We start from the raw sequence: 18,547 nt of genomic DNA on the forward strand, positions 1-18,547 counted from the left end.
CTTCTGCATCTTGGGATTCTTCTGTTCTTTTGCCCTCTACTTCCACTCACAGGAAAAAGGTAATTCCTGACCCTAGGCTTTGGAATATTTTCCTTTTCATTACATTGGCATTTTCCTTGTAAAGCCCACCCTGTAATATGGTGCTTGCAGCCTTGCCAGGCCCATGTCAAGTGCCTCACTAGAGTAATACTGGCTCTACTCACAGGGAAGTGCCTGCTTCCTATTGGTTAAAACAGATCTCACTTATCTCACAAGCCCTCAGAAGTTGGGGCTATGTATCTAGGTAGTTGACCATAGTGAATATAGTAAAATTTTGGCTTTAAAATAAAGGTATAATGCACATTAAAAATGTGATAAAAAATGTCACACAGCTGATTTTTACCCTCCTCCCAGAGACCTCTAGAAGTGGTGTTTCTTTCCCTGTATCCCAACACAGACATTGCCATCAGCCTCTTGGCTCTCCAAACCCTCCTGTTGGGTCTTCAAAGCGGGGAATTACCCTTTTTAGGAAACTTTCCCTACTCACCCCAGCCCTGTGTAATCTCGGCCTTGGTGGTTCCATTGGCAAGCACTCTAGTCTCCAATCACATACATGGTGCAACTTAGCACTTTCTATCATACAGCCTTATTTGCTCTTTCATGTATGTATTCTGTGTTGGGTACTTAGATTTGGATGAACTTCTATAGAGTTTATGGTTTTGACTTTTAAGTGAGCTGCTATCTAAACTATTTGTTTCACCAATCAGTTGGGAAAATAGTGGATGTCACTGAGGAGCATCAGGAGAAACTATCCTAACCCCAAACCTTCTACGAGACTTTTATTCCTTCGGTTCTTGTGTCCAGACAGCATTTGCTTTGAAAATGCATATAGCCCTATACTCCCACCTCAGTAATTATCAGTAAAGGGGTCAGGGATTTTAAAGCAAGATATCTAAGAGGCTGTTCTGGAGAAGAGAGAGCTCCAGGAATGCCTTCCCCACTTCAACTAGAGCCACTCTTCTTTTATGGACTGAAGTTATCCTAAAACTTTTTGTATAAGTCATTCAAATACAAAAAGAATTCTTTCTGAAAACTATTATTTTAGAGTACTGGGTTTCAAACTTTATTGTGCACAGGAATCCTCTGGAAGGCTGTTAACATGCAGATGGCTGGCCCTTACCCCCAGAGATTCTGACTTGGCACATCTGGGGTAGGACCTGATAATTTCCATTTCTCACAAGGACCCAGATGGTGCTGCTGGTGAAAAGGCCGTATACTCTTAAGAACTGTTGCTTTAGGAAAATGTGTTAATAGATTCCCAGAACTCTCTAGGAGAAACACTGGTAGAGGATAGGGGTAGGGGTTTGGAGAGGGAGTGGGAGAACACCTCTGGAAGGGAAGGTTGACTGGTTCAAAAGATCATTCTCCCTATTGATTGCTGTTTATTTCAAATCACCTCATCTTCATATGTTAAGTAAGAAGCCACCAATTAGAGTTGCTGACCTTTGGGCTTTGGGCCCTAACCAAATTCCAAAGGAGGGTTTTTCTATGCTTAGTCCTAAGTACAAATGGGAGCTTCCATAAGAGCTGATGGTCTAGATCTTTCTGAAGCTTTGATTCATCACTAAGTTTAAAGTCACAAAACCAGAAAGAACTTCAGATAGGGCTCCTAGATAATGCTAATATTGTACATAGCAAGTCACCTAGGCTAGGCAGTGTGATGCCAACATCAAGAGATTCTAATGAGTAGCAAAAAAAGCCAACAAACCTTCTAATCTTACTAAGTGTACAAATCAATAGAGTTAGACAGTGGTTACAATATAAAGACAATTTTATTGCCAATAAAAGCCTTTGATAACTCATTTATCCTGTTTCAGTAGGACCTTATTCTTTCTGATGAAAATCCAGTCATAGCATCTCTCATTAAAAATAAAATTATTTTGAAATAAATAAATATATAAAATAAATAGCATATACATTTCATAAATAGTTTGTCTTTATGCACAGTATCCATGCTTACATTTTAATATCATTTTCTTACAACCTACCCCATCTCCCACTTTCAACGTCAGGAAAACTGCATGTCAGGACAGATGATAAATCTGCAGAGCCAATACAGGAATGGCTTGCAGCAGGGCTGGAGCCCCAAGGATTTTCTTAATGAGACTTCTCCAAAGCTCTGTAGGTAGCATCTATGGCAGATTCCTTGGTCTTTCATTTACCCACTTTAAGGTATTTGGGTAGACTGTGGGGCAAGACACCTCTGGCCCTTGGTAGGGGGCCCCATTCTTTCTTGTGCCACCTCAGGGGAAAGAACATGAGTAAAGAAAAAAGTATATACAAGATTCCCTCTAGACCTCCCCATCCCCCCACACCCCTCCCCAAAATAACCCAACCTTGATATATACTTTTGAACAATGAGGGAACAGCTGGGTCGAGTTGAACAGTAAGTGCTTCTTTGTTATCTAAATTGATAGGAAAGAGGATTGAAAAGCTATGAATATAGTGCTTCCAGAGACAACTGTGGCCACAGAGTATACAGGTCACAGAGGTCACACTAGGGGTCCGTTACCTATAGCGGAAGAGGTCTCTGGACATGGTGGGCAACTTAGAAGGATCTACTGGCCTGGGTAAAAAGTGGGTGAATTTCTGGTGTCGTTTAGTCCTGTATCCCTCCCGGGGTGAGCCGTCTTTATTCAGGGCCACATAATACTGTCTCTCCGAGTCCGAGTGTTTGTACAAGGTGGAGGCATAGGTGTTGTACCAGTTTTCTTCAAACTGTTCCCGGAAAACACATTCACGTGTGAGTTTCTTCTGTGAGGGTGAGAAAATAAAGTAGAGCCCATTATATGACTATTTCTCCCATCCCAGCTTGCTGGTGGAGAAATTAAAATAATAAATAGCACATTTATATTAGAAAATTTCAGGCCTATCTCCTGGTATTACTCAGACATCTTCTTTCCAAATAGCACGAAATAGTCATGTCTGTATTGCTTTCACCCTCTTTCATGAGCCACGCAAAAATATTTCAGGTGAGATCTTTTCTGAAAGTAAGAGACTAGAAGAGATGGGCTCACCTGGTACTCTGAGCCTGAGAATTTCTGCTTCCCAATGCCCACTGACACCTCTGAACTTTCTCCCTATTTAGGGCTAAAGATGTTCAAATCCATTGAGACTGCCGTCAACTATGTCAACTGACAGGCAAAGGCCTCGAATCTATATAAAGCTCCATGGGAGGCGAGCTGTGATCTCTCCTAATGAAGGGTCTCAGGGCCTGTCAGTTAGAAAGCCAGGAAAAAAATCTCCTTGAGAAGTTCCTCCAATCTGGCTAGTTCAAGCTGGCAGCTCCTGGGTCTCTTGCCTCTATCCCTTCTCACACTTGATTCAGCCACAATACTACTTGCTGGGGTTGCCGATACCGAGTGCTGGGGACAGGCCTATCTCTTAGGTGTCAGGGAAGAATGTGCTCTGATTTCATGGGATGCAGGCAGCCAGAAAGTATGCTCTGTGACTCAAACGCCAAAGCCAGGAGTTGGGATCTCCCAGAAGGGTTAAGATCAGCAAAGTCACTTACCATTCCCCAGCTCTGGGCTGGCTTCCAGAATAGGGAACATGTGCTGTAGCCAATACAGTCCTAGCTGGGGACTTAGGGCTGTCACCAGACCCTGGAATCCTCACTCATTTGTTTGTTTGCTTCATTTGGCCTTTGGGATTCAGCTGAAGCGATTTGGACATCAAGGACTTTGTTCTTAATTTCAGAATCCTCAATCTCAAGGCCAGCTCTCACTGCCTATTTTTGTGCCAGCTAGTTGGCTACTCCTCTCGGTACCCATCACAAATCAGATATACTCCTTGGGAGGGTTAATGCCTCAAACACTTAACATCTACTGACAAACCAGTATAGCTTCCTATTATTATCAGATGAGCTGACACTCTAATGGAGAAGGCAGAAGCAATTATACCACATAAAATCTTCTGTTTTCATGGGGACTGAATGAGTGAAAGTGCTATGTAGCAAGTTCCTGGGCAGTCAAGAATTGACTAGAAGACACTAATCCTTTAAAGTTGACAAAAGTGCTTTCAAGTGCTAGATAAATGTTTTGCCTTACATTATCCAAACACTGGTGGTAATAGCTTCTGAGAAAAAACAAACAAACAAACAAACAACAAAAAAAAAACACCTTAAACTTACCGACCCATAGAGTTCTCCTCGCTCGTTCATTCCTAAATACAGGCCAGAGTCCACTCCCCGGATGCTGATCAGCCCTACAGCCAGGCTGATAAACTCCAGAATTCCTAGAGCAAAACAGTGAATGCCATTTCCATCACTGATATCAAGCTAACAGAAAGCTATCAAGGTGACATGAGCTGGTCCTTTATCCCCAACTGAAGGCCAGCACTATGTGCCTTTGGTGAATTACCTGATGAAACCATCTTTTGCAGCAAGAATGGAACCTCAGAGAAGAAACTGAGTCTCTCTGGGCCTCAGTCAGTCCATATGTAAAATGAGGGACGATCTCTGCCTCTACTCAGTACTCTTAGGCATATGATAAGGAAGAGACTGTGAGAAGGCTTTGGCTACCGAAGCTTCATAATTTCAAGGTACTGTTAAAGGCCATCATTTCAAGAAATAGGAGGGCAGCTTTTGAAATGAAACAATGTGGCCAAGTTTCTGTATCTTCCCAAAGTCACTTTCTGATTCCCCAGAGCTCACAGCATTACCTTGCTGTCCTCTAGGCTGAACTTGTTTTGTACCCTCTTAGCTCCCATGTCCTTAAAGCCACATGAGGCTGTCAACTGCCTGTAGCTGACTCTAACAAAGGCCACACAGGCCACTCACTAAGTTTGTTCCTCTGTCCTATGGTAGGAAGCAAAACTTGGCCTGGTGAGAGCTTTCTCCTCAAAAGTACTTTTAGCCAGTGCAGCCGCAGGCTGACAAGCCTGTCATTCTCCCCTTCTCTCTTGTGGATTTTAACTCTATCTACAGCAAAGAGTTGGCAGGTAGTATTAGACTTGATACTGATTTGAGATGTTGCAACTTTAAGGGGAAGAGGAAGATATTCAGAAATGTTCCTCTAGTTGACAAAGTTAGAGGTGAGGATTTGAAAACGTTTTCATTTATCCAGCAGCAGCAAGGGGGAAAAAAGACATTGAGTACTAAGTGGAAAAAGGAACCATAACTGAAATCCTGGGGATACTGAAAACTTAACAATTTTTTTCTAACATAACACATCTCTTATATGGATACAGATGCAATGGTCAACTAGATTTCTTTTTTATAGTCTCTAACCATATTTTTCAATGTATAGATTAAAACTTGATACAACTGACTCCAGAGGCATCCAAAGGTATGAAATGAGCTCATATCTGGCTGTCTTATCAAAAAATGTAATTCTTAAGGGTAGTAATATTCTATGTAATCTACACAGGGAATAGGACTGATTCCTTAAAGATCACTTAAAAAATTAAGTGGTCAATTTTGAAATCAGGTTCAAGAGTCCAGTGGGAAGTCTTCTGAAGAGCCCCAGTGACTCGGGCTAGTGGGTGGGTATTCAGGTATGGAAGCTTTTAGGGCACACACAGACCTTTTCAAAGAATGTAACTCTCTTCTGATACTACTGTACAGAACACTCAAAGCATAGCCTTTGGCCTCTAGCATTGACATCCTCCAAGTTTTATTCTCAGTCTGGTGGTTACTAACTCTCATAGCACATACACACAACAGAGTTTTGGAAAAGGAGATTGACACAAGATGGTAGGAGGGGAAGGGAAAATTACCCGGTGCCAAGTTGGGGTTAAGCAGATACTGATTTAGTGGGCCAAGACCTTTAGTTACACTGAACAGGGTTCTGATTTTGGTTCTGCCCTGTGTAACATTTTAATAAATGACTTATAAGACGACATGGGGACTGTTTACCCTAGTTCCAGAAGACATACAGCTGAGAGGGTAACAATAAAAATCCAGAGATTTTAAGAGAATGGAAAAATGGGCTGACTCCAACAAAATAAATTTTGATTAGAATAAATGTAAAGTTCTGCACTTTGGTCCAGAAACTGGTTAACCAAGACGTTCTGTGTTTGGAGTTGTATTGAGGGAGGGTGAGCCTCAAGTATTAATCATGAATTTATCTATTTCTTTCTTTTTATTTCCATACTCCTCCCCATTCCAGGCAACTATGTATATTTTCTTGAAAACTTTGGACTGTTGGACTACTCTTTTGTGTTCCTGTGCATTTTTATTAAATATATCTCCCCATCTTTGGGATGGGGAGATGTGGCTTAGCAAAACATACACAACAACAGCTTATAGAACCTGATTGAACAAGGTAAGCTCAGTATGGCTGAGTCACGAGATTTTAAAAAGCTAATGTGAAGTTAGTTATGTAAAAATTAAAAATTACTAAAAAGCTAATTAAACAAATAGAAAAAAGGAAATAAAAATTAATATGATTTAAGACTGTATTGATTGAGATCTAGTAACTGGCATAAGGGCAGGGGTTGCCCCATTCTACTCTGCCTCAGATCACAGTAAGAATACAGTTTTGAATTCTACTGTGTTTAAAAAGGGCCACAGAAAACCAGGAGGGTGTTCAAAGGAGAGTGGCCAGTATGGCCAGGAAATGAGAAGTCAAGTCATGATTCAGTTCTGGGTGGTAAACATTGAGGGATACTAACCTGCTGGAGCCTTCAGTTCTTTGCTTTGCTTAGGCAGTTTACTTCTGAGCTTTGAGTCTTGGTTCCCTCATTCTCTAAGTATCTCATGTCTCTGACCACCCTGAGCTCATTAAGTAGCAGAGGGCAGCTTGTGATCTCACCATCCAAGACCTGGTGTGAGAACAAATCATGAAACCCAAGAGGTGTGGCCTTTGAGTCACCACGGTTTTTCTCCAACTCTGTTAACCCTGGTGCCAAAGGACAGATCATACAGGAAGTCACTTGGGTTGTGTCCAGTAACCAGGGGTCTCTAACAGTTGGAATCATCCCTGCCCAGCTGTCTTTGGGCATCATTTCCCTTTGCCAACTTTCCTATTTGCTGGATTCAAACTGTGGGAACCCAGTGGCACATGATGATGGAACAGATATTCCTAAACCTTCTCTTGAATTCCAGCCAGCATGAAAAGAGAGAGAAAATAAGCCAGTTTCACATTTTCCCAATTACAGCTGGAGAGGGGTGTTAACAGCAAGATGTTGAAGCAGAGTATTAAGTAGACAAAGTTTGTCCTCAGTACTTTCACCCCCTTTAAAGCCCAGGACCTCCCTCTGCTTCATCTTGATCGGCCCACCTCAGGCTCTGGCCTGTGTTTGATAATTTCCAGATTCTTCTTATACGTTTTCTCCCATGTCTTCATTCAAAATGAATCTGTTCTGGGTCCCACTGCTTCGGAACCTAGCTAGATGACTGGCTAATATGTCATTTAATCTAGTTCCATAACTCGCCTGAATGCCCTCAGCCATCCTTTCAGCCCTTCAGCCCAGCAGGCCAAGGCAGTGCTGTTTTGGTACCTGGCCAAATAAGAACCAGATAGCTCAAAAACCAAAGCAGCTGCATAAGCCTGTTCCATCCCACCTGGCAAGAGGCCTCTCCTCCAGTCTGGCTCCCAAGCTCTATTCTGCCAGCCCACAGGTGCCCCTCAGGAATGTCAGTATCCTTGTGAACCTCATGTAAACGCCACCAGCCAGGCAGAGATTGAAATACTCCTGGCTACTGATTGCAGAATGGGGGATGGGTGGGGAGGGGGAGCATAGTCTGTGCCAACAGGTTATTATTTGGAGTCAAGGCTGCTCTTGGGCTCAGCCTGACTCTCTCTGAATGCATGGATTCCAGGGTAATCCTTGGGGGCCCTGCTCTCCAATTACAACAAATAGCTATTTACTTTACATGGCCTTTGGAGACTACCTCTTCCCCCCAAGCAGAAATCTATAATATTTTATATCTTAGGTCTGGCCTATTTTACCCTGCTGGAATGTTGACTGCTAAAGCACTTATGGAATGTTAAAGTTTCGATTTATTGAATACCCTGGCCGATTAACTCAAATGTGGAGCAAGGAAAGAGTCAGCAAACTCAAACACCACCTCTTTCTTTGCCAAAAGCTAAACTGAGGAAGAGTAAATGTGTGCTTGAAAGTTGGTAAGGGATGTTACAAAGAGACAGCTTTGACCACGTATCATTTCCTGTACAGGAAATACACAGATCTGCCAGGAAGCCAGGGAAGGAGGGAAGGGAAAAGGTGATGCAGAGGTGGTCTCTGAGTAAGTGAGTGAGTGAGTGTGTTTTAGGCAAAACCCAAAAATGAAGCAGTCAGTTAAACAGCAGTGAAAACACCCCTTCCTCCTGCCAGGTTTATTTCCTTTGGTTTCTCCTTAAACTTAACACCCTTAGCAGTTTGAGAGAGAAAAGAAATCAAGATGTGTCCTTAGGGAGGTAATTAAAGACCACTTATCCCAAGAGCCTATTACTGATTTACCTTGACCTTGTAGGTTATTGGGCTCAGCTTAGGCACAGAGTCAGACAAACACTTGTAACTGCTGGGAGTCAAGGTCATAGTTTCTCCACCTCTGCCCCCCCCACCTCACATTTCTCCATCATTTCAGGATTTTTTTTCTATAGCTCAGGAATGGGCTACTCCAATATCTTTAAGCCATTTCTGGGAGCTCTGGGGGGCTCTGAGGCCAGGGTGGGAGTCCCATTCCTTCTGAAGAGGAACAAAATGGGACTACAAAGTCACTGGCAATGGAAGGGAAAAGAGCCAAGTTAACCCTCCCTCTCCCCTCACCCCACCCCACCTTATCACCCTTTTGAGGACCTGCTACAAGTTTATACAGACTCCTGTACCCTTCCATTACTCCCACCCCACACACAACCTACTGTACTCTAGCTCTCCAAGTACATTTTTCCAAGATGACAGACCTCAGTAGGGTTCCTGCTTGCTCCACAAGGAAGACCAGCCCTGGCCCAAGATGTCTGCTAGACTTAGCCTTGCCCAGCTATAGGCCTCTGTCCCCCCACCACCCTCATCCACCCCCAACTTCTTACCATGGTGCACTTGGAGGCAGCTCTAGCGAGACATGGGGAATAGGAGGATGAGGCAGTTTGGGGGGAGTGGAGGAGGATTGGAGGTGGAAAGAAAGGGTGTCAGACCTGCCAGTAGGCAAAACTTCTCACTGGCTTAGGGACAGAAGGTATCTTTGGCCTATAGGGTCCTTGGGGAGGAAGTGAGGACATTGGGGGATGCTGGGACCCAAGGAAGGGTAGCTGTCACAGCACCTGAATAGTTTAGTAGAGGACAGGAAATTGAAAATAAAAACGGCCAAATTATTGAGGAGTGAACACATTTGCTTGGTAACACAATGATCTCTGTCCCAGATCAAGGTTTGTATTAATTGTGTTCTGCATGTGAGACAGGCAGCTGTGCCCTTTGAACAGGCAGAGAAAATCCTTTATAGAAATGGGGTGTTTTCTGCCCTGGGCCCAGGAGACACCTGTTTGGGGGGCTGGGAGTGGGCCCAGGATTGTTTCCTCACTGAGGCAAGGAGTCCAGAGGTAGCTCCCGGGCAAAATGTGCCCCCAGGGCTTGTGCCCTTATATACTGGCCACCGGGAGGCTTTCCTAGTTTCTCTAATACCCAAGCTCCCGCCAGGCTGCCGCGTCCCCATAGGCCAAAAGCCACTTGGGCGCTGGCCGTCCGCACACAGGGTCCCCGGCCGACGAAGGCTCCTGCTTCAGGTAATCTGCCGCGACAACCTTGCTGCCGTCAAGGCTCAGCCTCACGCTGTAGCCACGTTCCCCGATCTCCTCGGTAGATGCTCCTACCCCCCCCCCCACAACCCGGCACCCAGCTCCACCTGCTTTCCTTGAAAGGGGTTGCGCAGCGTCCAGGTCCCAGAACAATCCCTCTAGCTCCCGGAGGAGGTAGGGTGGGATGGAGAAAGGAGAGGACGCATCTCAAGGTGCCCCCGCCTCCTCCTGAGAGCATCCGAGGGTGCCAGGCGCCCCGACGCCGCCGCCCGACTCAAGTCCGCACCCTCACGTCTCGCCTGCCCACGTCTTCAGCGGCCTCCCGCCTCGACGAGCCCAGACAGCGCCAGGCGGGGCGGGAGCGGCTGGTCCTCCGGCCCCAAGCCGCACCTCGAGCCGTCGGCTCCCCAGGGCGCCGTCCGCTCGCCTCCCGTCCCTCCCCGCCGCGTCCTCACCGAAGCGGCTGTGGTCGTGGCGGGTGCCGTGCACTGTGCCGTTGGGGAAGATCTCCAAGTGGAAGCCGGTGCGGCAGTACAGCTGGCGGCGTCGCAGGATCCCCTTCAGGTGGGCGAAGTCGGTGGGCGAGCCGCGCTGCAGCTTGCCCTCAATCTGGCCCAGACGCTCGTTCAGGAAACCCGGGGAATCAGCTAGAGGCACGTTTCCCAGAGACGAGGAGAAGCCGTGCAGATCCCAGTCCAAGGAGGCGAAGACCCCCCCGACCTCCGCCATGGCGGGGCGCGCGGGGCCGAGCCGGGCCGCGGGGCGCGAACTGCCTCTCCCCGCCGCGGGCGCGGGCGACTCGGCGGCGCTCGCTCGCTCGCTCGCTCCGAACTCTACGGAGCTGCAGTCGACGTCTGTTCGCGTCCAAGGAACTTCTCAGCCGCGGGGAGCGTGGGGCAGCGCGCTCCTGACCTTGCGCTCAGTCAAAGTGCCGCTTCCCCTCCGCATCCATCTCCCCAGGCCTCTCATAGCTGGCTTCGTCGAGCTATCAGATGCAAACGGGACTTTATATACATACCCACTCCCCTTACATTGACATATTGGATATTTAAATACAAGCCACACCTCAATGGCATCCCCTCGGAGATTGGTGTGTGTGTGTGTGTGTGTTTCCCCTCCTCGTATCCTTTTGGCTCTTTTTGGGAGAAGGGGGTGGAGGGGGAGAGAGCGAGCGAGCTTCACTCCCTCTTTTATTATGAAAAAATGGCAGGAAAAAGCTACACATTGCAGTGAGGCATAACTGCTTTTGGCAGGTTTTTCTGAAACTGCTGATGAAATAACTGGAGCCCAGTGCGTGGAGGCTGTTGGCGTCCACTGCCACTCGGGCCTGTTGCGTGGAAGTCTGTCTGTTGCGCGGGGGCAGCACCCACCTCCCGCGCGGCCTCCGGCTGCTTGCCTTTCGAAAGTGGTGTGAGACCTGGGGTGGGGGGTTCACTCGTTCGTGAGTCTCCTCTTGTTCCCCGGCTGGTCGGAGGCTGCAGAGGGGCACCTGGCCTGGGTCCTTGGTTTCTTTGTTCTGTTGACCCCCAGTCCCACTCCCCACCTGTATGTCGGCAGGGGGCTGAGGAAGTGAAGAATCTGGAAACGCATGCAGTTGCAAAATGTGGGATCCGGGGGATTTCGCTGTTCCTGCAGCCACCCAGGCGGGGACCTTAGTTGCAAAATGTGGGATCTGGGGGGTTTCGCTGTTCCTGCAGCCACTCAGGCGGGGGGGCTTAAGGGGTCTGGGAGGAGCGGGAAGCCCCACAGAAGAAAGAAAGCATTTTTTAAAAAGGGACGTTACAGCTTAGGAAAAGGAGGGGGGGAGTAAGAAATAGCGATCTTTTTGAAAAATGATCTCTGGCTTTCTGGGCGCGCTTTTACAAGGCTCTCGAGAACAAGCTTGATGAGAGGCCACTGGAAGTCTGGTGGGGGTTTCCCTCCACCTCTTTTCTTGTTGGAAACAGGTGTTTCCTCGCTCTGTCCCGTGCCCTCCTTAGAGTCTATCAGGAAGAGCGATAGTTGGGGCAGGAACTGGAGGCACCCAGGGGAACAGGTAGCGCTGAGGAGGCTTGGGGAGCTGGTGCCCGGCCTGCCCTATGCCCCGCGCCCCTGCCTGGCACCTGAACCCTGGGGCCCCTCTCAGGGCCTGGCGCTCAGCGTCCTGCTCGACGACTAAACTGCGTTGTCTACAGTTCGCACCCGCGTGGTGCTCTGACTGTGTTTTCCAGCTCTGACTGCAGCAGGAGAAAACCGAACTGAGAGCGCACCCCATGCCCGCCACTCCTTTGCAGTGCCTCCTGCTGGAGAACCTGTGTCTCCCGGTGAGTTGGAATTCAGTCTCTGGAAGGGAAAACCCTTTCAGTTTAATTGTATGTGTTAGTCTCTCAGTCGTGTCCGAGTCTTTGCGACCCCATGAAGTGTATCCCGCCAGGCTTCTCTGTCCATGGAATTCTCCAGGCAAGAATACTGGAGTGGATTGCCATTCCCTTCTCCAGAGGATTTTCCTGACCCAGGGATTGAACCCTGGTCTCCTGCATCGCAGGCAGAATCTTTACCACTTGAGCTACAGGGAAGCCCTGCAGTTCAATTGAGTTAGTGCAATTAGAAGTCCTGCTCCTGGGTTCTCAGTGTTCACTCTCAAGAACGGCAGCAATTCTTGGTGTGGGACACCGAGGCTTGGTCATGGTGTGCCTCTCTAGCTCAGACAGAACCTCCACAGCAGAGCACAAGGTCTGGCACATGGTATGTGCTCAGAAATCATCTTCTGATGTGCACCGAGTAGTGGGGAACACAGATGCAAATAACCTTCCGACTGTACAGGACACAGAAATGCAAAAGTTAGTGGCTGTATTGGAGTATATATGGGTGAAATGACAAGCTATCTGTGATTTGTTTCAAAGTAATCTAGAGTGAGAGGGTAGAAGGAATGGAAGTTTAGATGAGATAATAATATTGTTCATGTTACTAATTATTGAAGCTGGGTGATGAGTACATGGGTGCTCATTATATATTTCCTCTATTCTCTCAGTAAACACACAAATATGAAATGTCCATAATAAAAGCTTTAAAAAATGGGACTGCTATAAAACAACAAAGAAATCCTTCTTTTCTTCTTCATTCTTCCCTTCAAAGAGTTTTTGGATTTAGTGAGAAGGTGGGGGAGGTGGGGCAGAGGTTAAGACAAGAATACAAATGGCTAGAATACGAGGCAGTTTAAGGTGTACAGTGCTGTGTGGATTCAGAAGGCAGAGAGACTATTGTTCTGGGGGTTTAGAGGGGGTTGTGGATCAAAGAGGCCTTTGTGATGGATGGGCCTTGAAGGAAAGATGGGGAAGATTTTGCAAATTCAGATGGGCCACTTCTAGAAAGAGTAAAATAGTGATAAAGCAGGTGGAATAATTTTAATTGGTACACACTAATTCTTGGGGGTTTTGGTGAATGTCATATGAAATAATGTTGATAAAATGGCTTTGAGAAGTATGTGATGTGAAGGAGTTAGATGTCTCTATGATTATATAAATCACACATTGATAATGATCAAAGGCCATTTCTTTAACAGTCACTTCAGGGAATTTCTACATTCTTTGTCTCCTAACATTCCCAAAGTCACCAACCCCAGTTGCAGATCTGGAGTCTTACCTGTTCGAATGTCAGGATTACATTGTCCTTCTGGGGTTCTCTTGAGATTAAGCTGACTGATAATTCTCTTTTAGTAATGTTTCCATGAAGTATCCCAATTGACAGAGCCTTTTCATGGAAGTTATTTAATATTCACAACCTTGTGGAGTAGAAGATACCACTCTCCCTATTTTAAAAGTGAATTTAAGTGATTAGCACAAAATCATATAGCTAATAATGAAGAGAGTCATCATTTAATCTCGGATCCACTGGGGGCAATTTACTCTCAATGTATGGGCTTTGGGATTATGCAAAGATTGGCATGTGAAGGATGGTGACATTTCAGAATATATTCATTTTACAGAAAGTCCTCAGCAGGACACAACCTTAGGGCAGCATTGTGCTGAATGTATGGAATGGGAGGAAAGTGTACATAAAAAAGAAGCAGCCCTCTCTGGATTCCGGATGTTACTTTTAAAGTGAAGTTAACTGTACCCCTTCACAGTGGTATTGTGAAGATGAAATGAAATCACTGGTGGAAAGTGCCCAGCATTCTGTCTGGCACACAGAAGATACTCAATACATCTGAGATTACATCCTCCTTTCCCAACACCTCACAGGGAAAATGTGAAAAATTAAGCAACCCCAAAGAAAGGCAATGCCAAGGAGTGCTCAAACTACCGCACAATGGCACTCATCTCACACACTAGTAAAGTAATGCTCAAAGTTCTCCAAGCCAGGTTTCAGCAATACATGAACTGTGAACTTTCAGATGTTCAAGCTGGTTTTAGGAAAGGCAGAGGAACCAGAGATCAAATTGCCAACATCTGCTGGATCATCAAAAAAGCAAGAGAGTTCCAGAAAAAGATCTATTTCTGCTTTATTGACTATGCCAAAGCCTTTGACTGTGTGGATCCCAATAAACTGTGGAAAATTCTGAAAGAGATGGGAATACCAGACCACCTGACCTGCCTCTTGAGAAACCTATATGCAGGTCAGGAAGCAACAGTTAGAACTGGACATGGAACAACAGACTGGTTCCAAATAGGAAAAGGAGTACGTCAAGGCTGTATATTGTCACCCTGCTTATTTAACTTCTATGCAGAGTACATCATGAGAAACGCTGGACTGGAAGAAGCACAAGCTGGAATCAAGATTGGTGGGAGAAATATCAATCACCTCAGATATGCAGATGACACCACCCTTATGGCAGAGAGTGAAGATGAACTAAAGAGCCTCTTGATGAAAGTGAAAGAGGAGAGTGAAAAAGTTGGCTTAAAGCTCAACATTCAGAAAACGAAGATCATGGCATCTGGTCCCATCACTTCATGGCAAATAGATGGGGAAACAGTGAAAACAGTGGCAGACTTTATTTTTCTGGGCTCCAAAATCACTGCAGATGGTGACCGCAGCCATGAAATTAAAAGATGCTTACTCCTTGGAAGGAAAGTTATGATCAACCTAGATAGCATATTGAAAAGCAGAGACATTGCTTTTGCAACAAAGGTCCATCTAGTCAAGGCTATGGTTTTTCCTGTGGTCATGTATGGATGTGAGAGTTGGACTGTGAAGAAAGCTGAGCACTGAAAAATTGATGCTTTTGAACTGTGGTGTTGAAGAAGACTCTTGAGAGTCTCTTGGACTGCAAGGAGATCCAACCAGTCCATCCTAAAGACCAGTCCTGGGTGTTCATTGGAAGGACTAATGTTGAAGCTGAAACTCCAATACTTTGGCCACTTGATGTGAAGACCTGACTCATTGGAAAAGCCTCTGATGCTGGGAGGGATTGGGGGCAAGAGGAGAAGGGGACGACAGAAGGTGAGATGGCTGTATGGCATCACCAACTTGATGCACATGAGTTTGAGTGAACTACAGGAGTTGGTGATGAACAGGGAGGCCTGGTGTACTGCGATTCATGGGGCTGCAAAGAGTCAGACACGACTGAGCGACTGAACTGAACTGAACTGATGTGAAAAGGACATGGGAAAACAAAACTCTTTAAGAAAAATGGGAATTCTGACCCAGGCTATAAGTGACGAGATGCTAACGGCAACCTTTTGGGATCTGTTCCTTGAGGAAGGAGATGCTGAAGCTAATACTGCTGATGCTCACTCCTGCCTCCCCGTGCCCCAACACACAGCTAGGAAAGGGAACAGGATGTGTGAAATTGTTGGTCTACCCACTTTTTCATTTCCCTGACAGCTTATAAATGTTTTTTCCCTTCCTCATGTATTTTCCCTGATAAGGGGCAGCAAAAGCTGTATTGCTGGCAAATCCAGCAGGGAACGCAGTTAACTCCATCAATTGCTCCTGTTTATGGAGTCTTAACCTCTGGACCACCAGGGAATTCTCCTCTAAGAAATAGTTTTTCTTAAAAAAAATAATTTTATTTATTAATTTATTTGACTGAGCTAGGTCTTTGTCATTGCATGCAGACTTTTCTCTAGTTGCAGCACGCAGGGGCTACTTTCTAGTTGTGGTGTGAGGGCGTCTCATTGCTATGGCTTCTTTTGTTGCAGAGCACAGGCTCTAGGGCATGCAGGCTTCAGTAGTTGCAGCATGTGGGCTCAGTAGTTCTGGCTCGCGGGCCCTGAAGTGCAAGCTCAGAAATTTAGGTGCATGGGCTTAGTTGCTCCGTGGCATGTGTGATCTTAGTTCCCCAACCACAGGTTGAACCCGCATCTCCTTCATTGGAAGGTGGATTCTTTACCACTGAGCCACCAGGGAAGCCCCTAAGAAATAGTTTTATTCCCATTTTACCGATGAGGAAACTGAGGTTCAGAAATGTTCAGGAACTAGAAGCAGAGGTAGAACCTCTGATCTTAGGAGATAAAACTTTGATCTTAAATTCAGATCTAATCAGGACACTATGCTGCCTCAATCTATATACTTCAAATGTATTGCTCCTTTGTCTTTTGTTTCTCTCCCCTTTCCTGCTTTCCTTGTAGGCAGCAGTATAATGCAGCAGTTGCACATTCTTTCTCTGGTGTCAGACTGCCTATTTCAAATCTCAGCTTAAAGCCATTCTAGGTGTCAGAGCTTCAGTTTTCTCTTCTGTAAGATACTGGTGGTAATGATCATCATAACCGCATAGAGGTACTGTGAGGTTTAAGTGAAATAATACACAGAATGTACTTAATATGTGCCAGGTACATATTAAGTGGTCATTGTTCTTAATATTATTTGCATCCTATCTGTCCCCGGTCTTATTTCCTCCCTGTGCTAGGTTGCTTCAGTTGTGTCCAACTCTTTGCGACCCCATGGACTGTAGCCCACCAGGCTTCCCTGTCCATGGAATTCTCCAGGCGTGAATACTGGAGTGGGTTGTCATGCCCTTCTCCAGGGGATCTTTCCGACCCAGAAATCGAACCTGTGTCTCTTATGTCTCTTGAATTGGCATGAAAGGTTGTTGCTGAACCACAAAAGATGCTGGGATTCTTGGCCTCTGGAGGAGAAGAATTCAATCTGAGACCAGAGACGAGGCTTGATCACTCAGTGCTTTTGTGTACTAGAGTTTTATTAAAATATAAAAGGGATAGAGAAAGCTTCTGACATAGAGATCAGAAGGGGGCAGAAAGAGTGCCCCCTTGCTAGTGTTAGCAATGGAGTTATATACCTTTTAATTAGTTATTACAACAAATCAAAAGAATGTCTGGAGGTTGTAAAGACCTTACTAGACCCACTCCCATAATTTATATTTTAAGATAATAGGATTAGCCAGAAGGTATTTTCCAGAAACTGTCCTCAAGCAGGATACATTATTGTTATATAATCCTAAGGAATGTAGAGGAAAAAAAGTTTGTCCTTTCCTCCTCCTTGAGAATTCCAGACCCCTCTCTCCTTGGGAGACTTCTTATCAACCTGCCTAGGAATTGACTCTTTCATTCCCCCCTTTTCTTTTAGGAGAATTATGTTGCCAAGGGAAAGGGGCATCTTTTTTGTTCCATAACAACTTCCTGCTGATGAGGGGTGTGGTCCTTAAATTGTTTAGGCAACATATTCTCCTAAACCTCATATTGAGGGTCTCTGATTCAGGGGCCCCAAGCAATAGTTGGAGGAGGCTGTGGCACTCATGGGAGCTTGGACAACCATTTGTAACTTAAAAGCTTTCAGACGGTTAGAAACAAACCCTATTTTACAGTTACAGATGTCATTAAGCCAAGTTAAAACCTAATCAAAATTAAAAGTTACATTATACCCATAGTTACATCAGCCCATCTTAGGGTTGTTAGATGTCATCACAGAATTGAAGAGAGTCCTTTCCTTGAAGTGGAGAAACCCACCAGGGAAGTCTTCAATTGATGAGGAGGGGAGTGCTCCACAGACCCAGCAATTAGACAGATTGTGGAATGTGGTGTAGGAATGAGCCCAGGACGGGAAGGTGTTGTCTTGAGGGTCAAATGCCAGACTCAGGACCTTTGGATTCAGCAGAAGTAGGCTCACATAGATTATCAGGCCCATCTGAAAAGTGCAAAGTCAGAGCATAGAAAGTAAAGGCATAAAATGACATCACTTAGTTCTGGTCAGGGTGCCACCTCTTAACTCGAGTGTGATGCACCCACGAATCAATTCCTGGCACTTTGACAGCTGTGGGAGAAGAAAGAATAACCTGGTAAGGGCCTTTCCAGAGGGGCTTGAGGGATTGGCCCCCAGATCCCAATGTTTTTATCAGGACCTCAGTTCCTGGCTCAAATAGAGGCTTGCTTGACTCAGGCTGGGTTAGGAGTCACCTCCTGGAGTTCCATTAATGCCTGTTGAAAAGCTGAGAGCTGAGTTACATAATTAGTTAATTCCAAGACTTTAGGAAAATTTTTCCATTGAGCATTTTCAGGAATTAGTAATCGTCCATCCACGGACTGTAACCATCCTGTATCAGTAACCTTCACTCCTCTTTTCTCATATCTTTCTAATTCTTCCTCAGTATATTGTGGTTTTTCCTGTTCCACAGGACCTGTTCAGATCAAAGGTGTCTGCAGTGAAGGGGTTTCATAAAGTGCCGCTTTTCTGGCTTGACAGTCAGCCAGCTGATTACCTTCGGCTACTTTACTCCCATCCCTTTACAATGCATAACAGCTACTTCTTTAGGACAATATATAGCAGTTTAAAGTCTCTCAATTTCTCTGAAATGCTTAGTAGGTTCTCCTGTTGCCAATTGATTTATTTATACCCAAAATAGGAGTGTTGCATGGACTGTTACAGGGAATTAATAGCCCCTGCTCCTTTAAATTCTC

At 45.6% G+C, this 18,547-nt stretch overlaps 1 protein-coding gene across 1 annotated transcript; it reads right to left on the bottom strand.

Annotated features, from left to right (window-relative positions):
• Nucleotides 1-1,792: 1,792 nt before the first annotated feature.
• On the bottom strand, nt 1,793-10,445 carry FGF16 (fibroblast growth factor 16). Its single transcript, XM_040265660.1, has 3 exons — nt 10,172-10,445; nt 4,172-4,275; nt 1,793-2,793 (listed from the first exon to the last, which is right to left on the bottom strand). The coding sequence occupies exons 1-3, from the start codon at nt 10,443-10,445 to the stop codon at nt 2,548-2,550; spliced, it is 624 nt and encodes a 207-aa protein (XP_040121594.1). The 3' UTR covers nt 1,793-2,547.
• Nucleotides 10,446-18,547: the final 8,102 nt, after the last annotated feature.

This window comes from Oryx dammah, unplaced genomic scaffold, assembly GCF_014754425.2.
Source record: "Oryx dammah isolate SB20612 unplaced genomic scaffold, SCBI_Odam_1.1 HiC_scaffold_23, whole genome shotgun sequence".
NCBI classification, from domain to species: Eukaryota; Metazoa; Chordata; class Mammalia; order Artiodactyla; family Bovidae; genus Oryx; species Oryx dammah.